Below are 27518 nucleotides of genomic sequence, written 5' to 3'. Positions count from 1 at the left end.
TCACTGTGGTTAATCTATGTGTCTGAAAATAAAATAGCTTTTGAAGTTTGAAATACTGGCAGTTTTTCGTGATGGACTCCTTAAGATATTATGTCTTCCTTTGGAGGAACAGTAACCAAGTTTGAAGATATGCAGTTTGCAGAATGGCAGTAGGTTTTCTTGTTTTAATCTGAGCACAACATGCGGTCACAAGCTATTATAGTAATGGAATACAGTTTTTTTTTTATTTCTAATGGCATCCTAATGTTTAGGTAATTCAAGCAGTCATACTGAAGAAATACAATATTGCATCTATTAGAAACAAATAGTTCAAGACTGTGAGCAATTTAAATACAAAGCCTTGAAGACAATCTTATTTAGATCTTACATAGCTGAAATCCCCAGCTCTTAGGAAATACCTGCTCTGGATACTTCTTGTTGACAGATAGGGAAGAAAATATGTTCATTATGTAAATAAATCACATGGGATAACAATGGTTTTGTGACCTTGGTGCATGGCTCTCATGTCTTCTGTATCAGTGGAGATTCTTGTGGTCTATTTTAAACAAAACAAGCCAGCAGCAGCTGTATTTTTTTCAGCAGTATGTCTTTGTGTTTGGGGGGGAGAAGAAGAATGACTTTGTTATTATTAAGTTTCCATTTCTTTTTTTTTTTCAATGTAAGCTGGAATTAGACTGTAGGAGACAAATGCTTGCATTAGAACACATGAAGGATGAGAACTCAGGAAGGAAACTGGAAAAGGGATGATAGGGTTGGAAAGAGAAAGGTCCTCACAGGTTGTATTAGTTTCTGACAAGATCATAAAGAAGAAGACAACTTGAACGAACAAAGATGAAGGAAAAAGGCATGAGCATCATCATACTGTCAGACTGGGGAGACTCGCGAGTCAGTATAATGCTCATTTACTAAGGTAAAGGCTAAGAAACGAGGGAGATGGGTGCTGGGCCCAGTCCTGTTCAGTATATTTATTGATGATCTGGATGAGGGGACTGAGTCCAGCATCAGTCACTTTACTGATGACACCAAGATAGGAGCAGGTGTGGAGCTGCTGGAGGGTAGGAGAGCCCTGCAGAGGGACCTTGACAGGCTTCATGGGTGGGCAGAGGCCAATGGGATGAGATTTAAGAAGGCCAAGTGCAGGGTTCTACACTTTTGCCACAGCAACCCCGAGCAGTGCTACAGGCTGGGGACAGAGTGGCTGGAGAGCAGCCAAGCAGAAAAGGACCTGGGGGTACTTGTGGATAGTAGGCTGAAGATGAGCCAGCAGTGTGCCCAGGTGGCCAGGAGAGCCAATGGCATCCTGGCCTGCATCAGGAACAGTGTGGCCAGCAGGACAAAGGAGGTTATTCTTCCCCTGTACTCAACACTGGTCAGGCCACACCTTGAGTACTGTGTCCAGTTCTGGGCTTCTCAATTTGAGAGAGATACTGAGATACTGGAAGGTATCCAGAGAAAGGTGACAAAGGTGGTGAGGGGCCTGGAACACAGCCCTGTGAGGAGAGACTGAGGGAGCTGAGGTTGTTCGACCTGGAGAAGAGGAAGCTCAGGGGTGACCTCATTGCTGTCTAGAACTGCCTGAAGGGAGGTTGTAGCCAGGTGGAGGTTGATCTCTTCTCCCAGGCAACCATCAACAGAATGAGGGGACACAGTCTCCAGTAGTGCCAGGAGAGGTATAGTCTAGATGTTAGGAGGAAGTTCTTGCCTGAGAGAGTGATTTGCCATTGGAACAGGCTGCCCAGGGAGGTGGTGGAGTTGCTGTCCCTGGAGGTGTTCAAGAAAAGCCTGGATGAGGCACTTAGTGCCATGGTCTAGTTGATTGGCTAGGGCTGGGTGCTAGGTTGGACTGGATGATCTTGGAGGTCTCTTCCGACCTGGTTGATTCTATGATTCTATGCAAGCAAGCTGACACCAGTTGGTGGATTTGAGTTGTCTCCTTGTTCTCAGTTGAATAAATACACTTATAGAAAAAAGTAGATGTGTATCACTGAGTGTGAGATTCGCTTGCTGAATGGTTTGTGTTTCTGTGTGGTTGGTAAACAGGTTTTATTTTTATGTATTTAATTATTTGTAAAAAATGTTTCAGGTTCGTGGGAGTAAAGGTGAGGTCCTTTATATCCTGGATGCAAGCAATCCACGCCATTCTAATTGGCTACGTTTTGTTCATGAGGCTCCATCACAGGATCAGAAGAACCTGGCAGCCATCCAGGTACATTTGGTGGATTCTTACCAGTTGCATCCTGCTACTGATAAACTAATTGTACTCCTCTTTGGTCTTATCTCTTGCAGTAAAATTGAGAGATATGGGAGAAGTAGTGAACTGCTTTCCTTTTCCTACCTTCCTTTTTAGAAGCTCTTGTGCTTAAAAGTAATACCATAATTATGATCGATGGGGCAAAAGCAGTCCTTAGTTACAGTCTGATATTCTTTGAAAAGTTTATTTTAATGCACTGTGATGGAATTACACTGAAGAACTTGCATGAACCGTATCTCCTGCCTTAAAAGAATGTGAACAGTTCACATACAAAAAACTCTCCCAAATTTAGTTCTACCATAGTTAACTCACTGCTGTAACAGTTTAATTTTCTTGCTGCAGTCTTACTCAGTAAAGATATGCTTTTGCCTGAATGTAGTTATTTTCTTGTTGTTGTGGAAATTAAAAAGATAACTAGGTAACTATATGCCTGTCTGATTCAGGATTATTGGTTTAGAGGCCTAGTTTCATGCTGAATTCAACTATGGGCTTTGGTGTGTGAAAATCAGAATTCTTCATTTCCTTTGCAGTTTAATACTAAATGTTAAAATGTGGCAGGTTCAGAAGAAAGTGTACTGCTTAAAATATTCCAGCAGAAAACAGAGAATTGATGGGCCTAATCATTGGATAGGACGATCAGGCAGTGCTTGAGGAAAAGTTAATAACAGAAGGTGGTTTTCTTTTTCTGCTCTTGGCTGTGGATGTGAATTTATCCAGCTTATTTTTTCATTTGTATATTTGTCATTTTGGCATTCAGTGGTAACAAGTTCCGCCGTGTTAATTGCATATTATATTGAAACATGGTTGTTTTTCTTCTTGAAACATCTTAATTTCACTTGATTCCTTAGTCTTTTTATAAGAGTGAATAGTTGCCTTACTTTCATTATCTATACCATCCTTGATTTTATGGAACCCTCTTATTTGATGGGTCTTTTCTCCAGCTAAAGAGCCATAGTCTGTTTAATATCATTTCTGTGACTTTGCAAGAAGTACCAAGGATAGTGATGTTTTTCTCATTACAGCTGTTGTAGTTTCAAAGATTGAGAAAGAAATTAACTATCTACATGATTTTTTTTCAACAGTTCAGATTTACAGTAAGATGATTTCCAGTTCCACATAAGAATTACATAGCTGGGTTAATTTTCTTTTTTGCTCAAAATGTATTTCCAGAATGTTGTTTGAGGCTAACCCAAGCTATTAGTTGTAATCCAAATTAAAAAAAATAGGAAAAAGGGAATTGTTTATTAGCATGTGTTAAAATTCTAGTTTTGCATCATGAGAAGACTTTTTTCTATGATTTGCTTAACAAAATAATTAAAAACCATTTCATTTTGTCTGTAAAAGCCAAACAAATTAGCTTTGGAGGCGAAATGAGTTCGAGCTGTTTTAAGTTTGACTGGCACCAAAGCTAATAATTTCTTTTCAATGCAAACGAAACCAGGAGTACTCAAGCTTTGAGAATGCTTAGTACTTCTTCCATTAATCATTTCACTAACTGAAAGTACACAACTGGGAAAGAACTAGACAGAGCTATAAAATAAGTCACAGATACACATAAGTGAAGTGCAGGGATGTTGAGGATGCAGCAGTGGTGATAAGAGCTTGGTGATTGAGATTCATGCACTTGGTGTAGGTTGGTCTGAATAATTAGTTCTGGTCATGGTTCTCCCGGAATTTGTCTGATGTGTAGATGTTTCAGGTATGATCTGTTGAATTAAATAGATTTCACTCCTGTGTGACGATATTTTTGTGCATAATACAGTAGACCTGGAGGAGTCTGCAAGTCTGCTGATATTTGAAATTAACCTTAGTACGTTACAAAAATTAAAGATAATTTTCTTGTCCTTGTTCTAGAAGCTTGTTAGAAAATATGACTCAATGTAGGGCAAAGAAGCTTCTGTTATCTTTTCTGGATGTTGATCAGATAAGCTTTAAGATTTATGATTGAACTTGGCAGGCTTCATTGTTTAATAATGAGTCTCCTTTGGTGCTTTGGGTAGTACCTAAAGCAGTAGGTTCATATCTGGCAAAAATAAGAAGCTGTGGATATTAGTTTAGGAGACAGCTAGTTTTGCTATAGAACCTTCCCTTCACCTTCCCTTCTGTGCCAACAGCAATAAGTTTAGTTAAATATTGTCAAAGACTGAGCTTGTTAGCTTATAGATCTCTTTGGAAGCTTATTTGTTGTAGAGAAGATTTTGAGGCTGCTTATTATGTGGTTTGTCCTCTCATGCAGAACCTGATCCGAATCTTTGGCTTTCTATGTATCTTCACTTATTTAAACTAGCAGAGGCTTTTAATATAGTGGTTTAAAGTGCATTGTACAGATGTGTTTGCTAATTTGATAGTGAAGATAACTGACCAGGGCGAAAATGAGTTCATTAAAGAAGGTTGGGAATGTCAAGGAGAGAGAGAAAGTAATGCTGGTTAAGCATGCTACTGAAAGCTAGGTTATAATTCATACAGCCAACAGTGGGGAGAACTAAAGCCAAAATGGTTATTTAAATTTGTTGTTTTTCTAATAGTCAAATGTTTTGTTTTCAAACTCTGAAGTCCTTGTCAGGCAGAGTGTGGTAGGAAAGGAGGATGTGGACTTCACTTTGGTCTAGGCCACAGTACATAGTGGAAAAGCCTCACAGATGAGACAGGGGAATATTTCAAGAATACTAGAATACAAGGGCACTTAGTCCATGTAGCCACACTGGGAAAGAAGTCTTAGAAAGGCTGTTACAGCCTTGGGCTACTTGAGGAATGGAGCTAGTCACTCCGTAGTTGATGGCTAATAGTGCTTCAGGATCCCATACTAGTGTCTAGATTTTACTTTATCTGACATAACTGTTCATTGCTTCTTCTTGCTGTTTGCAATAGGAGGGGGAAAATATTTTCTATCTGGCTGTGGAAGATATTGAAACAGACACAGAACTTCTCATTGGGTACTTGGACAGTGACATGGAAGAGGAGGAGGAGGAGGAAGAAGAAGTAACTGTTATCCAGGAAGATGAAGACAGTAGCAACAGTAAAGAAGTACAGCCAGCTGGTGAAAAAAATGCTGGTGAGCAATGTGTAAAAAATGGGATAACTAGAAGAAGAAAAAAAACACTAGCTCTGTAGGACTGCTTTAGTCTAAGCTTTTTTATGAGTTTTGTCTTTATTTTGGACTAAAGACTTAAACTTTTGCTGAAAGAGAGGTGATTTCCCTCTTACTTAAATGGGAAAGAAATAAACCTTTTTCATAGAACTGTTCAGCCAATCTTAGGGTAAGATGTTTGAGGAAAGAGGTGTGACTTGAGCTGTCTAGCAAATTCTCAGTCTTTGTATCGAAGTGGAGACTTCCTGGATGACTAATTGAGTCATATTCAGTATTTTGCATCCAAATAATGCTGATGGTAATCCACTGAAGATGGACTGTCTATAATCCAATTCGAAGACAATGTCTTTGTGAATTTTGTGATGCCCTTTTGCATAACTTCTTTCTGGAAGCATGTCTTAATGTAACCAGAATACTCCCTGAAAACCATTAATTCTTTTACTGTTTTCACCTTCAATCGTGCAGATCCACTTGCCTGTAAAGAGGACCATGCATGCCCAAACTGTGAATCCAGTTTTGCCAGCCAGGAGATTTTAGCAGAACATCTTCAGACTTTGCACCAAAAACCCAGTGAGGAGAAGGAATTTAAGTGCCGAAACTGTGGAAAGAAATTCCCTGTCAAACAAGCTCTACAAAGACAGTGAGTGGAAACAAGAGTGAGGTTTTTTTTAGGGAACATCAAAATCAATTTCATTCAATTATTTGCTTCTCACAGTTTAAACTTTAATTTGTATACTTATCTATTTGTACCCTTACCCTGTACATTAGTTTTTTTTAATATGTTCATTTCATGTATTTCTAAATTTCTTGTTGGAGACTTCAATTTGAATGGCAAAAATGTCATTAATTTTTTATTTTTCAAAATCCTACACTGTAGACTGTTTGGTGCAAAACCATTTGTCTCCATCAATGGACCACTCAGTAGTCCTGACTCATGGTGTTTATGTGTTTGACTATATTCACTAAATTTCACAAAGGTTCACAGAAATGAAATAGATTATTTAGCTACTTAAATATTTGTAGAGCTTATATATATGTTTGTAGCTACTGCAAGCCTGTGTTCTAAGTTGTGGAATGTTCCCCTTACTTTGTTTTTTTTTTTTTTTCATTTGTTTTTCTTTAGTGTACTGCAGTGTACAGAGAATATTGGCCCTGGAGACTCCTCGAGAAGTTTTCAGTGCTCTGTTTGCAATACTTCGTTCAGCTCAGAATCGAGGTTTTGTGTCTGAGTTACTGGACTGCTGTCATATCATTGCTGGCCTCCCTTTGCATGTTAGCTTTCAAGCTTGCTAGTGTCTGTGAATCCTAACAGTGAAAGAAGTCAAATGCTTTCATTGCTGTTTGCTGTAAGTAATGCATGAGGTGGCCTTGGAACTCTGCAGTGCTGCATGCGTTCAGCTCAGAGTACTTGTGTGTCTGGTTTCTGTAGATACTGCTTGATGAGTTGCCTTTGTGTTTTGTTTTTTTGTTTCTTTACCGATTACCCCTTATAGTTACGAACAACACAAGGAGGCGTGCAGAGGGGATGCCAGATTCGTTTGCAAGGCAGATAGCTGTGGCAAGAGGTTCAAGAGTAAGGATGCTCTGAAAAAACATAAAGAAAATGTTCACAGTGGTAAGGAAGAGTTTGATGTTTTCAGAATGTTCCACCACACACCCCCATTCTGCTCTGCAACATGTTCCTAGCCTTAAATTTGCAAAAAAACCTAACCTCATAACATGTTTTTAGCTTTAAATTTGCAAATCAGAATAAACATTTGTCTTCGGTTTCTTTTTTTTAATGGATTCATTTGTATCAAAAAGAAAATTAATTAACTAATTGAAAGACTAACTATTTCTACTTCCCTGGTGAGAAATTGCCATATACCAGATGAATCATTAGTCTGCTGCAGAAAATGTAATAGGAATCTAGGGAAGTTTAAACTAGACAAATAGTAGATAAAGCAAAAAAAACCCAAACACTAGTGGGGAAAATGAACTACTAGCACAAACTGCTACAGGAGGTGGTGAGTTGTTGATCTTCTAATCTTTTCAGGACACATTGGGATGTCTTTCTTGAAGACCTGCTTCACAAACAATTAGGCCTGATGAGGGTATTGCATAAAATTCTATGGCCTCTGTTGTGCAGGAAGCCAGACTAGACAATCCACTAGTCCTGCTGGGCCCTAGCATTTTTATATCTGTGCCCTGCGAGTCAATAATTTTCAGTCAAACGTCACTGTTTTCATGACAGGGCAAAATACTACTCTTGGGTCTACAATGCAGAAGTCAGTTCTGGGATTCTACTTTCTATGTGTCCTCTTTCCATGGCAGTATGTGTGGGGAGAGCAGAATATCAAAATGCAAAGCAGTCTTCACTTGATGATGACAATACTGAGATGCTTTGTAAGATTTTCCTTGTGTGAAATAGATTTCTTCTGCCCAAAGTTTGTAAGGTGATTCTTAGTAAAAGATCACAGTATCACAGTATCATCAGGGTTGGAAGAGCCCTCACAGATCATCAAGTCCAACCCTGCCTTTTCGGTATCAGTAAGAATAACATTTCATCCATGGGCGTTTTCATATTTATGCTTACCTTTAGTCAGTTGTAGTGGCATAGATATTCCACAAATCTTGGGAATGGTCACTCCAGACATGGCTGAAAGCACATGCCTGGGGGATATTTTTGCTTTGCTTGCACAATGAGCAGAGCTTTTGTTTTGCCACTTGGCTGTGATTTCTCTGACACCGAGTGTCAGCCCAGGAAGAGAAATAACCTAGTACTGTTGAAGGGACATTTCTGGAATTTCTTCCTGTCTTGTGTTACCTGGAAGCAAGGAAAATAGAGAGGATTGTTACATGTGTTGGCCATTATGCAAAGCTATGAACAGATACCACTGTTTTTTTCTCTGAAAAAGTCTCATTAATGTTCTTGTCAGTTGGAGTACTGAGTGTATGCCTATATCTTTCTGTATATTAGTGTATATAAGTACTTACAAGCTTTATTACACCAAATGCGTGTGATATTAAGTACTATTTTTATACTATAGATACTGGACCGTTCATTGAATGACAAGGTACATTGTAGTAGGAAGAATCAGTGTGTTATGAATTATTTTAGACAGCAAGAGCAGGAAAGATAGAGTGCTGAGAACCTGAAAAATTGGGCTGCAAGCCATATAATGAGTTGGTTTATGATCCATACTTCCTCTGTGCTTGACTAAGCAGTACTCCCCTCTTTCATTCTGTGTCCATTCTTTGTAGTGTTCAGTGTAATGTCAGCATCTTTTACATAAAATAGAGTATATCTTTTGACATGTAAACAAACAGGTTTGTGTCTTCTAATTAAATACCTTTGTGGGTTACTAAAATTAATTTCAAAAGGTAAATAATAGATAAACTAAATTAAATACCTTGGCTTTTTAAAGGATCTGTGAAAAGGGAAGGAAAATAAATCTGGTAGCAGACCTGTAACTTGGTTTGTTAATACAATTTCCCTGTTAGGTTCAGTTAAAGACTATTAATAACAATAGTAGAATGTTTAATGCTTTCTGAATAGAAAAAAGTAGGAAATGATGCTTTTGACTTCATCTTGGGATCTTTTTCTGTCATTGCTGCACTAACTCCTGTACTTCCGGAAGAAATCAATTGTTCAGTTATAAAACAAGTTGTTCTTGATTGTGAATAGTGCTCTTCTTATTGGATTGGTGATGTGTGATAACATCTATTTTGAAGGGTTTTTTTCTTTATTGTTCTAGTTGTCTTGATTTACATTCCATCAGTAACTGATTTGCTGGACACCCACAGAGAACTCCTGACACGGAATACTTTGAAGATGGGATACAAATGTAAAATTCTGATGTCAGTCAAATGACCTGTGAAAAGTCACAGACTCAGTGGAAATATTTAGGTTCATTCTTAGCACTTCCTTTCTAAGATGTTGGTGGTATTTTGTTTCTGTTTCAGGAAATTCTAGGAAGAAGCTGATGTGTTCAGTGTGCAATAAGAAATGTTCCTCAGCCACAAATCTACAAGAGCATCGAAAGGTCAGTAAGATGAAGGCTAACCCACAGCAGGCTTTGACTTCACTAAGATGTGAGTCTATGGTGCTTAGGTCACTTGATAGCTGCTGGTATGCAAACCTTTGGGTAATCTCTTTCATGGTTACAAAACCACTGTATTTTATTGTGGATATTTATTTTTGCAATCACAATATATTAAACCATAAATCTTCCTAAATTTTTAATGCATCTTTTACTAAATACAAAGATCTTTGTGCTTGTAGTATTTATGCATTCTGACATTAAGTCAAAGTTGCCAGCTGTTCAGCTTTCTTAAATGCTAAGCTAAGTGTAAAAGTATATTATGTAATGATAAGATACAGACCATAAAATAGTTTTGTGAGCCTTCAGTTTCTGTACAAAATGCAATCCATCTTCCTTATTATTTTGTGACATCCCAGTAAGGGTGTTATTTATAATTTAGTTAAGCAGTAGTAAACAAATTCCTTCCTCAAAGAGAGATTCTTTCATTTCTTGTTGTTTATGCATGTCATCTTTTATAACCAGAATGGGAAGGGTTAACAGTTAGAAATGCATCTCATTGAAATAAGGGAGTTTGTATAGAAATACAGATGGGCTATGAATATGAGATTCTGGATCCATTATACCCAAAGGAAGTCCCTGCAAGATGAATTTGATAAATCACTGAACCCCAGGAGATCCAGTCTTTACAAAAAACTACATTGTGCTGTTTATCAGATTAGCTGTAAGTCTTTAATAACATCCTGGTTATGTACTGAATCCATTGAGGATATAGATTCTATCAATTAAAATATGTTGTTGCAAAGGAAACTGCAGGCCCCCTCCTTTTTAATTTGTTTTCTATTTATTAATATGCCCTGCATTTCTTGTCTAATAGGACTTTACTTTGTTACTTCTCAGACTAAATCGTGGTATGCCTTGCCACATGTAATTACAGTTTTTACATATCAATACACCTTATGCTGACCCTGAAAATGCAAATACTATGGTTAGTGTGTCTATTTTATTGAAATGTTTGGTTTATTTTGGTAGGTGTTATTCTGTGATACCATGGCACACGCTAATAAACTTCTCAGGTAGCATTGATGGTTAAGTCAGATATTTTAGATTCACGCACCTACATAATATAGTGAAGAAGGCTGCATGTATGATTCATTCCTTCTGTTTGTGTGAATTACTCTGCTTTTGTAGGAAGTAGAGTAGGATCCAGCACCAACATTGCAAAAAAAAATTCAGACAGGCAGTGAGGCAATAAAAAACATTAAAAAATAGGTGAAACAAGCAAAAGAAGTGATTGTTTTTTTCTCTTGTCAACATAAACAAATAAAATTGAAGAACAGAAAGGTAAAATATAGAAAAAAAGAAAGAGAGAGACGTGGAGAAAGAGGATGTCCTGGTTTCACTGAAAGAGAATCTTAGACCAGCCATGCAGGCTGTTAGCAGTTGGGAGTCAGCCAGGGCAGCTAACAGGATCTGGCTACAAGTGCGTCCCAAACCAGGAACCTCATGCTCAGAATAAAGTGGCAAGTTTGCTGAGGACAGGGCATCTTGTTCTGTCTTAAGCTTGCTCATCATCCTGTTCTAGATGACAGGTAAAGAGAGTGGTTGCAGGGAAGTAAAGAAATCAGTTTATTCTCAGAACACATAGTCATTCAGATCGGTGTTTCCATGTAAACATAAGGAAAAAATATTTCACTGTGAAGCTGTTGCAACGCTGGAACAGGCTACCCAGGGGACTTGTGGAGTCTCTCTCTCTAGAGATATTCAAAACCCACCTGGATGTGTTCCTGTGTGATCTGGTATAGGTGATCCTGCTCTGGCAGGGGGATTGGACAAGATAGCCTTTCCAACTCCTAATATACTGTGATTTTGTGATCATTCATAAAAGTAGCTGCTATTATTTTATTGCCATTGTTTCACCACTTTTCTGAAGAACTGATTCAAGAGTGCCAGCTATAGAATATATACTTCATAGCTACAGCTATTTAATGCCTGTACATGTAAGTCTCTGTCTCATTCTTTTAGAAAATAATTTACTGAGGAGCATCAGCTGTAGAAATATACTTGATAGCACCAAAGTCTGTTTTGATGCAAATGTATTCAATAAGAATGTTTATTTAACAATGCTTATGACTTGAAATTGGACATTTGTGGAGCATAAAAGCACAGTCTGAGTTCTGATGTGTTAAATATTATGTTTAAGAATACCTTACGAGATAGTTTAAATAATCGTGGGGGGGGGGATTCTGTTAGCACTTGGTGGCAGAATTGTATAAACTGCAGTCAATAATTTAAGTAAATATTTAGATCTTTTGGGAAAGGATAAACTACCAGATTGTGTGTGTCTTTAAGAAAAAAGTTAATCTGAAATGCAGCTGGCTAAGCAGAATATTAGAATGAATGTTCTCCCCTGATCTATTTTCACCTGATTCTGTTTTCTTAAGCATCACCCTCTGAACTATGCAGGTTTGTGAAGATGGTAGGAAATGGAATAACTGCTTTTTAGTTTATTAAAACATATAAACTCCTCTAAAGTTAGTTGGGGTAGTATAATAACATAATAAGGCCAAATATGAACAGAGCATCTTTTGAGGTTTTTTGGTTTAAGTGGAAGTCTTAGCTGAGCTTGTTTGCTGTCCACAAATGTTTTCCATTAGAGTATAGTATTGAACTTACAATATTTGTTATGTTTAACTGCTAGCTTCTCCTCCAGAACATCTCTGGAGTTCTCAAAAAAAGCTCTGTGAAATGTGATCTCTGCCCAAAGGTTTTGCTGTCTGTGGTTGCAGTTCCAAAAATGCACTTTCAGTTGCACTGCAGCCAAGCTGAGCGGAGGCTGCCAAGGACAAATGTAGTACAGTGGAAAGTGAATAGTAATCCTGACAGGTGGAGAACAACATGTGTTGTGATTTTAAGCAACAACAAATAACAAAGATTTTTATTAATTTTTTTTTTTTATTATCAGTATTTGCAACTTTCAACTACCTCTTCTATTTTTCCAACATCCTTGATGACATGTGGTCTCATATTAAAAATAAAAATCCTGCTAATGCTTACTGCATTAGCAGTTTAGAGACACTGCTGCTCCTCCACTGTGTTGCCTCTGAAAGCTCTTAAGACAAACAGTCTTGAAAGAGTTTGGTAGTACTTGTTCTTGTGGTTTGTGGTTTTTTTTTTTTTTTTTTATATAGAATAATTACAAAGTTATTTTTACTTCTGTCTCACTGACTACAAGGAAATGTCTGAAAATACCTGAAGAGATATTATGCATTTGTGTGGTGTGTTTTTTAGGTTTTTTTTAAGCTTTCGTAATGGTATCTTAAATTGATTTTTTTTAATTGCAAATTTGCAGAACTTGTGCTTCTAAATATAGCTTTAGTGATAATATTTAGCTTGGAATTAGGAGTTTTTATTTTTTGAGAGATGTTGTTGTTCACCAAGGAACTGTAAAGTGGGAAATCACAGAATATTCATGAGTATTAATATGGCTACTGGCTAGGAAATAGTTACGGTCTGTTAAAGAATTTCTTTGCACATATCATGTGTGATCATGTTTGAGACATGTATTTAATTATCATTAAACACTCATTTTGCAGGTCCATGAGATCTTTGAGTGTCAGGAATGTGACAAGAAATTTATTTCGGCTAACCAGCTAAAACGCCACATGATAACTCATTCAGGTAACGTACAAAAATAACACAAAGGTGTATATATATGTATTTAGCATATATTGAATTTTACCTGAATTAGTTTCTTATAGAAGGCTGGATCAATTCTGTGTTGTCCTGAGCTTTTCAAACAAGTCTAAGGTTCCCAGGAAACCATCTAAGCTATCATTTCAAAGCCTTTCGGAAGCTGAACTGTAAGGCTATAAGCTGTCTTCCAGTTGCTGATTTGTCAAGCAGTTTTTTCATGCTAGCTGGGGTAGATGATGTCAGTTAGCTGGAATTGAGCAAAAGATTGCCCCTTGACTTATAGAGAAGGTGAAGAATCAGTGGCTGAAGTTCTATATTGAAGAGGATAGGAGCTGGAGTATGCTTGTCAGACAGACCTGTGTTAAAAAGGAAAGCATGAATAAATGTATTAGTGGACTCGTGCACGTAGAGTTTCCAGTCATAGGAAAGCAGCTCATATTCCACACCATTTCATAGACCACACACAAGTGTTTCATTGTGCCTGTTCTCTGCCAGAACAAGAGGTCACTGTGAGCAGGGAGTGTCTTTAGGGTTGGCAGTGTGACACAAATTGGCTCTGCCAGGATTTCTGATCGCTGCTATCTAGTATTTCTCTGCCTTTGACCAGTGATTAGAAACATCAGCCAACGCAATGGGAATGCAAACATTTTGTCAAATCCATTAGCATTTAAAAAATGCAGGTTTTTGCAGCTGCACAGGCTTATATCTGAACTACTTTCTTGGTATCAATCCACACCAAAAGCTCATTTCTTGTAACGTAATCTGTATCTGAGAGGCTTTTTAGCTTTCTTTTGACACCTCTGAATAAGCATTAATGTAGTTAAGTTGCAGTCACCAGTTGAAGCATAAAGGCTTTTTGCATAGGAACTTTTGGTTTGGGGAGCTAATATGTATATTGTTAATTAAGTTTTAAAACATGTCATGCCCTCTTTCACATTTGTAATCTGGAAACAGGGTTTTCCTCTTTGAAGTCATTCTCTTTTGATTTAAGCTAATTAATCAGAATTTAGTTTTAGCAATGATTATTGCAAAGAATGTGCCAATTTCTTGAGATACACCATGGCTCATCTTTTGTAAAGTGACTTAACTGTCTAACATAAAGGGCATTAGATGTCTTTCTAATTGGTTTAATCTTAATTGGGTTGACTTAATTGCAGAAATCTCTCTGAGGAGATGACTGTCTCTGCCTTTCATCTTCTCCCCCTGTATAAACAGGAGATTAAATGTCCCCCACTCATTTTCTGCAGAAAAACGCCCCTACACCTGCGAGGTTTGCAATAAGTCCTTCAAACGACTTGATCAAGTGACTGCACACAAAATAATACACAGTGAAGATAAACCATATAAATGCAAGCTTTGTGGAAAGGGATTTGCCCACAGAAATGTTTACAAGAATCACAAGAAGGTAAAGCACTCTGCTGTTATTGTTTACAGGTCTGCCAGACTCAGATTTGCAGGTTTTTTCCCTTTAAGTGGTTCATCATTAAGCTTTGACATGCTTATAAACATGAGATTAAAATACTAGAGAATGTATTTTCTTATTTTTTTTAGTATTCTTTGGTATATCAAAATTCTCAAATAGTATCCAAATACTAAATGAATTCTAATCAAAAGAAAATAAATTGAAAATAGAGCAGAAGTAAATCACAGTCGCATAGTTAAAAGCATCAAATAAATTCCCAATATTGCTGCCTTTATTATGTTATCAAGGTAAAGTTACTGATAAAAAAAATCCTCAGATTTTTTATTCTTTAAAAAATGCCATACTTGAATAAAGCTAAGTGTAGTCTTGTTGCAATCATTGATGGACTTAGTAGCAGATGCTTTCCAACTATACTGTATTTACACAGGGTAGTGTTCACACATTAAAACAACCTGAAACAATAAGATCAACTTATGAAGGGGCACAATAAGAAGGCTTATGAAGGGGTACTTCTGTTCATTTAAGCTCAAATCTTCTTGGCCGAATTTTTATAATGCCTGTCATTAGTTTTAACCTGGAGTTATGTTTTTAGTGTTAAGGCTGTATCTATGACTGATGTTTCAGAAGAAACAAAGACACAAATTACCTGTCTGAGTTTGTGCCCAGTACTTGGAACCATTTGCTCTGTTTTTCTTTCTTTTTTTTCTCTTAATTTTTTTAATACTATGTCTTTCTTTCCCCTTTTTGAAATTGATATACCCATACTTGCAAATCTTTCACAGTTTGGCTCATGTTATATGCCATGTGGGAATTTGGCACAGGATCTTTGCACCATCTCTTGCACTTTCAACCATAAATCATATAATAGTAATAGTAGTACTTCTCACAGGATGAAGTGGTGTTGACTGTCTAAAACAGAAAGCATGCAGAAGCTTGTTGAAGGACAAGATTAGCTCCCATCTATGCTGTGACTATCTTATGTTGTAGACTTTAAGAAAATGGATCAGAATCTCACAAATAAGACATATTCTAAGGAAAAAGTATAAATTCCTATCTGGGAAGATACTTCTATGTCTGAAGGAAACATGAAATTATGTATTTTGGTTAATTTGTGCTTCACGACTGGCAGGGTGTTTGGGTTGAAAATGGACTTGAGGATTATGGATGAGCAAACATTTTGACCTAATTTTGTGTTTAGTGGTGCTGCTGCTGCTGCTTTAGCATAAGCAGGGATTAAAGGTTTCATTTAATAGGGAGAATACTAAAATTTAGACAAATTTAGTGATTCACTAATTTTGACAGAATTCCTTAAAGCATATTGGAATACTTACTTCCTGGATCTGTTTGCACATAATGTTGGCTGAAGAACAACCCTGTCCTGTAATGTAAGAGACTTAGTCCTGTGTTTACAGAAAGTTTACCCAAACAGCTGTGAATATTCATCCATACACATTTAGGTCTTTAATTTTACTTACTAAATGCAGAGGTGAGCACAAGAGACAGGAGATTGATGTAGATCTCCTGAGTTGCCTTTCTTTTCAGATATGCCTCTCCCTGTTGAGTAAATAGTGCAAACAAGGAGATAGAGTAGATACAGAAAGCAGTATGGATGTGTGCACAACACTGGTTGTAAGGTCTAAGTTAAGGATCTTGTGGTTTGGGATGCCAAAATAGTTTAAAGTGCTGCGATTTTGGAAGAGCTGCCCTGCTAAGGGAAAAAGGACAATATTCTGCTTGTTCACAGGAATGTTGATGCAGTAACAGTAGAATCTAAACCTCATCATTTTACATTTCATTTTCATTTGGAGGGGGAAAAGTTGGGCTGAATTTATTCTCTGAACAACTTCTTGAGTTCTAGGATGTGATTACTGTACTAGTAGCAGGGAGCTTAGAAACCTGCAGTAGAAATAGGTAGAATAGTTAAAAACACTTAACAGCATTTAAGAGAAAACATGCTTTCAAGTTTGATGCAACATGCTTGAAAAACTTTGTGTTTTACAGCAGAGCTATGTGCTTTTTGTTTATAATAAGAAACAGGATACGTGCATTTTCTGCCTTTGAATTTTTGTTTTGTTTTTTGGATAAAAATTTGTTCCTGTTGTTTCTGTGATTCCTTTATGTGGGGGTTATTTGATACCTTCAACACAAAATCAGATTTGAATAGAAATGCCTCCCACAGTATGTGCTTTTAAACTTACTTCAGATGTGGATAAATATTGGGTCATTTCAAAGGTGCAGAAGTAGGTTAGTTTCTTACTCTTCACTGGGAGATAAGTCAGTCAGTGCTGTTCCTGAGAGTATATTGGCTGTATTCAGCAGGGCATTCCGATGTGAACCCTAACATGCCCTTATAGTTACAGATCTGAGCATCAGGAACTGTTGGTCTTCCTGTGGTAACTCTCTAATGTGCTGCTTTTGTGTAAAAGTACTACACTGCTCTGTGTAGGCATGTGCAAGCTTGCTTTGTCACTTGCTTGAGATGTCAGCACTGGGAAGTGTTACATGATGTAGAACTAGCTCAGTGTCTTGAAAAAGCACGGACTATGTGATGAAGTGATCACATAAAGATTAAGAGTTCTGTTTATGTGACAAGGGGAGGCAATAGTACCTGAAATTAATAGGCACATGTAGTATTGAATTGTGCTGCAGAGAAAAGTTGTAACCTTTCATCCAGGTTAGATTGGATGGAGATGCCATATAATGCAGATAATTCCATACATGAATGTAATTCCCTCTGCTTCTTTGTTTATGTGTATAGAGCATGAGTTCAGAGAATAAAACATGGGGATATGACAGTGAGAAGAAATAGGTCAGCAGACACAGGATTTTAAAGGTTTTATGATTAATCCATCTATGTTTGGTCCTGGAGAGCATAATGAATTGAAACAACTCTATTCCCTCAGTTTCCCTCTTGGGAAGTCTCCTTGGGCTGGGTCTAAGCCTTCCCAAATGCTGTCTTAGGAAGGACTGCTGTGGAATGTTCTGTAAGAGCCCATCCTCAGTTTCTTTGATCATATGGCAGTCCCCTGCTCTGATTGAATGAAAGCCATCTCTGATCTGGAACCTATTATTAGGGGGGAAAAAAAGTACAGTATTGGAACTAGTCTGTTTGTTTAGGGAACTGCCTCTCCTTTTTGTATGGACCTAACTTGTTTCTAGACCATTCACAAAGATCTGTGTACCATTGCATGTGGGTATGCCTAGTCAGGTGTTTTTCTTTATAGTGAAGTTAAGATGCACAGAATACTACTTGTATTTTGATCAAAAGACTAGGTGAGCTGTCAAATTGATGCTAAGAAGGAATTCTGTACAAATCACTATGCTCTTCAGAACTATCACTCAAATGGTGAGAGTTCTAAACCAAGACATATTTTAAATAAACAACATGAATTTTGTGCTCATGAAAGGTGCCAGATTGACAGCCCTAGAGACTGAACCCTTCTATTTATCCACAGAACAGGTACAGCACAGACAGCAGCACTGCGAGCTTCCCCACAGTGTCTCGTCAATATGTCTCAACCCTGTTCTGGAGGAACCACCTATTGAGGTGAGAAGGTAGTTCAGTCTCTTCATGTCCTGTCAATCCTTGGCCTGACTGCTGAGTCTGCCAAGCAGGGTGTCCACTAATGCAAACTATGATATAAACCTGTAGAAGCTGTACTGGAACATTAAGCAGACTCTATAATGTGTGGTATGTTGCACACATTTGATGGTGCTCTAAATGACATAGACTGAGGTGAAGGGATTGACTTTGAGTCCAGAGCCTCTGTACACCATTGCAAGCACTCTAATGTTTTGAGACTGTAATTACGCACAAAGACATTTGTGTAAAAATCAGTCTAGGCTCAATTCCCTCAGTCAGCGTCTAATTATGCTGACTTCTCACAGTCCATTTTTCCTCTATAGGTTAAGGGATAGCTATAAATGGCATGAGGTGTTATGAGTAGCAGAAATAGATATATGTTGTGATAATATTTACCCTTAGTCTACAAAATCAACTCATTTACCTAATTTTGTGCATATAATAAAACATTTACTGTCCATTCCGTTTTCCTCTTGGCACTGTAGCTACTGCTTAAGGTCCTTCTGAACTCATACAATGTTTAGATACTTGATTCTTTAAAGACAGTGTGAAATTGGGTAGGTAACTTATTGTATAGTTTAGTTTCCTCTCTGAAGTGTGACAGCACTTAATAACATTGAGGAACAGGGAAGGTGCATTGAAACGTATAGAAGTACAATGAAGTTGGATGTTACCCAAGCTCCAGAAAAGAAATCTGCTGCAGCAGCTCTGCAGTTTGAGAGAATCATACAAGCTTTCACTTAGCCTTTTATTTAATTTGTGACTTTGAGGCTTCCTCTTTATACTGATAGTTCTATGTTGTGCTTTTCATTTTTTTTTTTCTTTTAATACAAGAAGCTGAAGCAAGAATATGCAAGACTAGCCTTATGATTTTGGAAGTTCTCTGCCAAATTTTAAATATGCTGTGAGATAATCAGATCAGTTTTACTATCAAACGAAAGTAAGAAGAAGGCGTTTGTGTACATGCATTTGGTTTTAATAATTTATTCATATCAGTAAGTACTTAAGGCCATTGTCACTACTGATGAAGCAGTGCAACTGAGCCTGTAGGCTTGTGTTTGGTTTTTTTCCCTTTGGTTATTCTATATTTTTGTTTCTGTTCGCATGCATACCTCACGTAACACTTCTGAGGACTACAAAAGTGCATTTACTCAGTAGTTGCTATACTGATTTTCTGTATTCTGGATAATAGCAAAACGATTGTGTCAGTTCTTCATACCTTGATATTTCAAATTGCTGTAATATCCTCTCCTGAATCTAGTCTAGAGAATTAGCTATAATTACTGTAGTGACAGCTAATTGATTTCTCTGAGCCTTTCCTCTGACATGTTGTCTCTCATCTGCAGACCCATTCTGAAGAGAGGCCATTCCAGTGTGAGGAATGCAAAGCTTTGTTCCGAACTCCATTCTCTCTACAAAGGCATCTGTTAATCCATAACAGTGAGTAACTAAGTCAGAGGAAAAAGAACTTCTGCAGCTCTTGTATTTCACTAAGAAGACCAGATATTGGGCATCTTGCTTCAATATGCAACTTGCTGTATTAAATTAGTATTAAGACTCAACTCTAACCTCTGAGAGTTAGAAAACTCAGAGCTAAATTCAAACCTTGTCTTTAAATGCACTTAAACCTAAATATGCTGTAGAAAATCTAATAATTTGATGTCTTATGACAAGAGATTTGTTTCTGCATTAACTGTGATAGTGTAACTTGCATTTTAAGGTAGAGTTCAAGACAGAAGTAACTTACTGGGTTACTTATTTTTTGTTAGGTAATCTGGTTTAGAGCTCAAAACTCAGATTCTCTTGCCTGTGGGAGTGCAGGCTAGTGTTTCCTACTTCTGGCCTAGAAGTTGAAGCCCAGATAAATGCCATGGCCGTTTGCTTTCATGAGTAACTTGTTCTTTCCATTCTGTGATGGTTTTTAACTATATAGGGTTTTACTTATGTTGGAATTTTCTTTAATGCTTACAGAGCCCACCATTCAGTCCTGTGAGTGTCAGCAATTTAGATTGAAGACAATGTTTGTGATCTGATGTCCTTGTAGCTTAGATGATAGTACTTTAATCTGGGCAGTATTTATGTTGGTATAATTAAGAAAACCCCAAACCTTTCTTTTCTTAATAATATGTAGCAGTGTTTCTGTTAGATGAACTACTATACCAATAGCAAAGTGAAAGCCATTACTAAGATGAACTGAAAAATAAACAGTTTTCAGTTGAAAGCTGTGATTATAACAAGGGGCTCTGCTGTTGTCTGAGAAGAACTTGTGTTCACAGTGAAGAAATGTGGGACTTTTCCTCTCATGACCTTAATGTGAGACTGGCAAGTTGAGTTGCCATAGTAATGAATTTTTCATATTTGAAATAACTCAGAGTTACTTACCTTTAGCTAGAGATTTGAATCTCACATTTCTGGCTATGAAGTTGTGACTACTTCCTTCATTTCTCAGTGATGTTTTTATCTGATGTGGTGTTCCTTTAATTTCTCATCTCAGGGCCCAGATTTTCTTTTGTCTTTATGGCTTTTATTTTTCAGAAACAATTTGCATTAATATATTTTGACAAAATTCTAGTATCTTTAAACCTCATTTCTCCTTTATAAGGTGAGAGGACCTTTAAGTGTGATCACTGTGATGCTACTTTCAAAAGAAAGGATACGTTAAATGTTCATATTCAAGTTGTTCATGATGGACATAAGAAATACAAGTGTGATCTCTGTGACAAAGCTTTTGTAACACCATCAGTCCTGAAGAGTCACAAAAAAGTGAGTAGAATTAGTTCTGCTATATTCATTCCTTCTGTGTCCTTAAGGTTGTGACTAAACAGAAAATTCCCAGGTGCTTGTGCATTCCTAGCTTTTCATCAGGAAGCCATGATGGTGATTTTTAACATTATATTGATATTTTAACATTAATGGTGGTGTGCAGAATCTGCAGTGGGTGCACATCCAGTGTAACTGCTCCAGCATCATATGTGCATGGCAGGATGGGACTTTCTGTGCTGTTCTCACCATACTCAATACAGTTAAATATTCTGTACTTCCCTTCTTTTAAGGCAGTACTGGAGCTTTCATTCTTGTCTTTTCTCACCCTATGTAGACTCACACAGGAGAAAAAGAGAAGATTTGCCCATACTGTGGACAGAAGTTTGCAAGCAATGGAACACTGAGAGTCCATATTAGAAGCCATACAGGTACAGTGTTGTTCACTGCCGCAGTGAACACAGCAGATTTTCTAAACATGTAAAAAGTATCTTTAAGTATGTCTACAATTTGTACAAACAGAAATGGAAATGTTGAGGTGGGCTTAACACAGCATAATTTTCATCCATTTTACCTGCTTAATGTATAAAGCTACTCTCTATGTATGTATGTGTGTTATGTCTGCATATGCATGTGTGTATACATATGTATATATAAAATATTTATATATATGTAGTTCATTCATCTCTGTAGTTAGTGAGGTGTTTTGAAGGTCTGATTTCATATTCAGATAACTTTTGACCTTACCACAACCTGCATGTTAGCCAAATTAGAGGGTTGTACCTTGAGTATGATTTAGCTCAATTTATATTCTGTTTCTATATTGGACTCATTCTGCTGATCTGCTAATAGTCTTGGGTCTAAGTTAGACAACTTATATTGCCACTGAAATTACATTACTGTTTCCCTGCCGTGTTATATATATTCTTCTGTAAACAAAGTAAAAATAATTTTTTCCTGTTGATAGGTTTCATTCTGGAAGCTTAGCATTTAACAAATAGCCTTCCTGTGACATTCCATTCACTGTGTGATGGTTTGGGCTCTTACCCGCCCCCCCCCCACTTTTGGAATTGCCCCAGCTAACTCAGACAGCCTTTGGGAATATAAGTGAAGCTATTTATTTTACAGCAGCAGATGTACAAGCAGCTATTTACAATATATACAGTTATATACAGAAATATACAAAGGATAAACAATACAGAAGCACAACTCCCCTCCCAGAAACCTGAGTCCCCAGGAGGGGCTCTCAAACCACCCCAACACCTCCCCTTGCCCTCTCAACCTTACCCCAGTTCTCAGGAAGAAGAGAGGTGCAGCCAAGAGGTTAGGGAGCAAGGTTAGTGGGAGCAAGGTTAATGAGATGTGACTAGGTCTGAAGGCAAAGGCAGAATGAAAGACAAAATGGAGAATGTTTTACTTCTTCTTCCCAGAGTTCTCAGCGTGACTGTGAGCGAAGAGACACAATTGTTTTCATTTCACTGCCCATTATCTAGTTCTTTTGCCAAAACATTCTAGCTTGCTTCAAACTAGCACACACTGCGTAAGTAAATTTGATGACAGAATTGGTGTTTTTAATAATTTGGCTTTCTACTGTGTTTAGAAAAGTCTTAATCATTTCAGTCTATGATGACCACTTTTGAAGACTGCATGTTTTATTAGTTTTTGATCTACTGTGATTGTTGGATTTGACTGCTATAGACATTAGCAAATATTCATCCTGGTCCTACAGCCAGATTAAAAGGCTAAACTTGACTTTCAGCTCTTACTCTTTAACAAATTTCATGTTTGGAACATCTATCACCCCATAGCAGCTGTATAAAATATATATAAGCCTCTGTATACATATTGAATTGCTTTGGTTTCTAATCTGTGATAACATTTTCATGAAATGATTTTGCCGTTTCAATTATGGGTATTACTTTACCTTCACCTTTCCATCTCATTTTTGCAGGAAAGGCTACTTTATTGCCTGTACTAGTGTAGTGGGCTTGTTCATTCTTACTTCACAGGCCCTTTTCTTAAACTTTAGATGTGTTTTCTGTGTACTTTCAATGTTATGCATTAGATTGTGCAGAGATGAAGTGCCCTAGTTTTTCAAGTTGATAGTGCAGATAAATCTTGGGGAAAAACCTTTATATCTGTCCAGTGGAAATGCTTTTCACACATGTGCTGCTACCCGTTACTTTTAATGTTTCAGCTCTCTCCAACAGGCTTCCTAAATTCAGGAGTTGGACTAAGCTGAGTTTCATGAAACCGCACACCAGAGATCTTTAACCTTGACTACAGAGCCTTGCAAAATTTGTGGCTACTAATATAAAAGAAACACTAAACAATGACATTTTGAACTTACTTGAAGTAGAAACGTGTTGGAGGTTTCCAGTACATTTGTAAATTAAATGTGTTGGGAGAAATGAGCTTGCCAGATGATGGTACAGGTTGGAATTACAGGAGCATGCAGTTTAGAATTCTGACAGCGAGAAGGAAGAGAACATCTTTTATTGTGAGAGTCAACTAAAAGACATTTTCATGGTTGTGTTTGATGCCATCCTATTATGGTTCCTGGCCGTTTCTTGATTATTCTGATTAAATGTCAGAGAGAATAAAAGGAGAAGAGGGAGGAGAAGTGGAGAGTTGTAGCCACTTTGTGCATTCTAATGGTAAAAAAAAAAATCTGTTGTATGGCAAAATGCCTGATGAGAGGTTTAGTGAGAAAATGCCATGGTTAGGTTCATGTTCTAATTCTGGAGAGGCAGTTTTCACTTGTGCTCTACCTGGATGTCAGCCAAGTTGTTCATGGTCACGATACATGCAGGCTCATCTCAAAAGGAGATTGTCCGGTGTTGAGTGGGCCTGAGGAAGCAGTTTCTGAGGAGTAGCTGATATCCTTTCCAAAGAAAGTCAAGGTTGTTGGTAAAGGGGGTCTGTGCCATCTGCTAACAGTGGCTTTTAGAAATAAGTTCACTGTATTGTGAAAATCCTTGCCAAGTTTTCAGGATTTTTTCTGAAGAATAGGAAGTTTTCAGTTCATCAAACAGTGGAGCCACAAACTTTACTTACTGATGAATGATTGATTTCTAAATGTTACAATGTGAAGTAATTAATGTTCTCAGTGTCTATCAAATCCTGTGAGTTTGAATTAGTAAGTTCAAAACTGTGTCCTCTTTCTTTTTGGTCAGAATTCAAAGTACAATTTTTGTTCTGAGATAGAAGTGAAACAGCCAGCTGCTGTCTGTTTTTGAGATGATTAATCTTTGTGAGCAAGCCTTCAGATTTTGGTGCAACTAAGCAGTACAACATAAATGTAAATATTGCAAAGACCTTTGTATCTTAATGGTTACAGCTGATTAAGCTTGAGGTCTTGCTGCAGATGCTTGTGTTATCCCATTTTCTATACACGTGATCAGATACCCTTTGATTTATTAGCTACTTTGTGTAAGAGACTTTGCTTTGTATTTACAAAATAAAGTCAGACAGAGTTCTTTTCAGGAGAGTTGCATGTCAGTTTTAGACCTTTTTTTTTTTTATTTACAAAGCTGTTCTTTATAAAAGCTGAGGTTCTTAGGTGCCCTCCTGCTTTGGAATTGTATTTTTTTATATGCTTCATAATCCATATTCAAAAAGCAAAGCTTAGGGGGGTTTGGCTTTTATTTAATATGCAGCATGTGTTCTTGAATATTGTTACTCACAGACGTATGTATGCATGCTTCCTTGATCAACAGTTTTCTTCCCTCTTTTATCTTAGACTAAGACTCTGTAAATGAGCCCTAACAGTACTTGGCCTTTTGCAGAAACTGAGCTGGTTTGGGGTGAGTGAACATGTCTGCATGTGCATGTATAAAGGGAAGGGGTTGATGTTTGCATCTGAAGCTAGCATATTGCTCTGTAATTCATCATCTGTGTTTCCAGCCTTGGCATGTCAGAGACAGCACCCTCTAGGTCAGCTGAAACACTATAGCACATTCTCCTTCTGCTGTATCCTGTTGGTTTATGACTTCTTAGGGTCAGAGGGAGCTGGGGTTAATTCAGCAAAAGAATCCTCTGGCTGTGATATAAATTCCTTGGCTTGTTCATAAATTGTGAAAGAAATTCTATGGTCTGCTTCTTGGGCTTGAAAACTGGGGGCCAGGAGGTTAATTACTTCCCTGAAGTTTCAAGCAACTTATTTAGTGTTAACAGTGTGGCTTGTGCAGTGTTGCAGTTGCCTTACACAGAGGTATTCAGATCTGTTAACTGCTGTTTCCTGTGTTTGTGTGCCTATGTAGTGTGTGTATATACACACATATGCGTTTTATCTTTCTGATATTTATACCATTGCTTTCCCAATCACTTGTATCCTAATCCCTTCCACCTTTGGAATGTAGCACATCAAACTGTGGAAGAAAAGGAGATGTGAGGTAGTTTATATTTGCAGGTTAATTTATTTTTGAGTTAAAAGAATTGTATATTTTAACTAATTATATCTTTTCTTTGCTGTCTTACCTACTCTGTTACTGGTGAGGGACAGCCAATGACCATACAGCTCTTTCAGAAAATGCTTCCATGTGCAAATAAGGGTTAAAACATAACCTTATTTTGCCTTTTTCACCACATTTAGTCCAAAGCCCTGATAAAGCCAGTGAAATATCTGTGACTTTACATCTATCCCTAATGTTTTCTGAAAAGATTAGTGTTTCTATCTATACCATCTAAAAGCCATGAATTAGTGTGGCATGCTTGCATGTTGTGTTTTCTGATGTGTGGAAAAAGCAGCTTTACTTCTAAGCATGAGTTGAGAAGGTTTTTGTAAATTTGCTTCCATGTACATGAACAAAAGACAATACCGAGAGATTACATTAAAAGAGCAAAAAGCATTCAGACCGTGGACTTCCATATCCTTTGTGTCAACACAACTAAGCTTACTGTTTCAATTTCCATTTCCATAATTAAAGGCTGGTTTATAAGCTTGGGCAAACATGTTATCATACTCGTTCCCTGTAACTTTAGATGCTGATTGCCGTCTTGAGATGCCTCATCCTCTGCATTGGCAGCCTGATGTTATTGTCGGAACTTTGCAGTTATCGTCACGTTTTAACCATTTAACTAGGCAGATTGGCATACTTAAGGTCAAACTGTATAAAAATCTAGGTCTGAATTTTGCACTTTAATATAAAGATTCCTTAATAACTGAACAAAGTATTAGTTGTGGAGTTATAATTAAAAAAAAATCTTTGATTTCTAGCAGTAGATCAATCATCCATGAGCATAAAAAACTTGAAAGTAGTGGAAGGAAATAAGGAGTTGAATTATAGTGTAACTCTTGTTTATTACCGTATGAAATGTGTCTTCAAAGTTTTAAGAGCTAAGCAGGCAGGTGTTTGTTCATGTGCATAAGAAAATATGTACAACCAGGGTACTCATTCTAGCAAATCTTCTGTTAATTTATGAATAATTCTTTTTTATCTCTTTTTGTAAAATGTTGGAAAAAAGAGAAGCTTGGAGGAACTTTCATAGCACAATGAAGTATGCAAAAAGTATCTGTATTTAGTTGGTGAACAGCTTGTGTATGTCTGCAGATAGCTTCTTTCTTTTCAATAACTTATATATTATCTCTCTTTTATCTACCAAATTTAAAAAGGAGCTTGCAGGAGGCCTCAAGGCTAAGGATTCTGCATTTCTAAACTTTTCAGTTTATACATCATTGTCTTCTTTATCTCCAGGCAACAGTTAAATCTTTAAAAGTACCTGTAAAGTTTCATGCAGCTGTCAGCTTCCTGTTGTCTGCTTCCATGAATGAAGAAATGTTCTTATAAGTATTAGATAATTTGAATGTTAGTGGCATCTTAGATCAAACAAATTACTGATTAATACATGTAAATTATTTGGTTGACCATTGGGTTCACTGAAGTCATAGATGTTAATGCTCCATTCATAGGGAAATCAAATTGCTTAATTCCACTGATAGTTGCAAAGAATGAAACTGGTTTATTCCTTAAAGTTAATGTTAAGAGATTTTCTGTGACTAATAGCTTAATACCACTGTAGAATTTAGGAGTGTACTTCAGTAAGTAATGGTAGTTATTTCATGCTTTACAGGTTCAGAGAGCATTTTTATTTCATAGTCATGATAATTCATTTACTTACATATAGCTAAAGCCTCAGTTATGGTAATTCTTATGGACCACATAGGACAGATGTTTTAACTGTTGGTTCTAGCTACAGGTAATCTCAGTTCTCTGAATATTCTCAAAACTTTGTAGAAAACAAACCCTCCCAGCCATGAAAATACCACTTGCCCTGAAGAATAAGACGTGGCTGAGTACTTAGAATATTAACAGAAAAAAAAAGTGATGTTTGAAGCAATCTGCTTTTCCTTTATTTTGAAAGGAGTAACATTCAAGAGTGCTTTTAATTGTTATTTCTGGGTCATGTCTCAGCTGATATCCATAATTATTTTGTCTTTAAATCAAGAAGTTGTTTAGTTTTTGGTATGAGAAGGCTACTCCTGTGTGAGTACCTCCTAAAGTGCTAAATTTTGAGCATTTAATGGTTGAAAATGAGGCAGGCCAGATTTTTGTTGGACAGGTCACATTTTTTTTGTTGTCCAGTCAAGATTAAGGCTAGTCTAGATGTCATAAATAGAGCAGCTAACTGTTGCAGTTGGCCAGGCTTCTTGATTACTCTCCTGTTATTTTTCCCTTACTAGAAGGGAAACTAGA

The 27518-nt window shown here is 37.1% G+C and overlaps 1 protein-coding gene across 4 annotated transcripts in view; it reads left to right on the top strand.

Moving 5' to 3' along the window:
• Positions 1 to 27518, top strand: part of PRDM5 (PR/SET domain 5) — a 63153-nt gene that overhangs the window by 10624 nt on the left and 25011 nt on the right. For 2 of the 4 annotated variants that reach the window (XM_064149900.1, XM_064149898.1), the window contains exons 3-13: positions 2084 to 2206; positions 5120 to 5303; positions 5805 to 5979; positions 6463 to 6555; positions 6833 to 6954; positions 9285 to 9364; positions 12958 to 13042; positions 14305 to 14462; positions 19410 to 19503; positions 20666 to 20826; positions 21161 to 21254. In XM_064149900.1, coding sequence (XP_064005970.1) covers positions 2084 to 2206; positions 5120 to 5303; positions 5805 to 5979; positions 6463 to 6555; positions 6833 to 6954; positions 9285 to 9364; positions 12958 to 13042; positions 14305 to 14462; positions 19410 to 19503; positions 20666 to 20826; positions 21161 to 21254 — 1369 coding nt within the window. Of the gene's footprint in view, positions 1 to 2083; positions 2207 to 5119; positions 5304 to 5804; positions 5980 to 6462; positions 6556 to 6832; positions 6955 to 9284; positions 9365 to 12957; positions 13043 to 14304; positions 14463 to 17935; positions 18028 to 19409; positions 19504 to 20665; positions 20827 to 21160; positions 21255 to 24565; positions 24635 to 27518 lie in introns of those variants that run through there. The other 2 variants (XM_064149901.1, XM_064149899.1) reach the window with 2 other exon arrangements.

The sequence above is a fragment of the Pogoniulus pusillus genome, chromosome 10 (assembly GCF_015220805.1).
Source record: "Pogoniulus pusillus isolate bPogPus1 chromosome 10, bPogPus1.pri, whole genome shotgun sequence".
Lineage (NCBI taxonomy): Eukaryota > Metazoa > Chordata > Aves > Piciformes > Lybiidae > Pogoniulus > Pogoniulus pusillus.
Note: the sequence above shows the minus strand (reverse complement) of the source record. Positions and strands in the feature narration are given on the sequence as shown.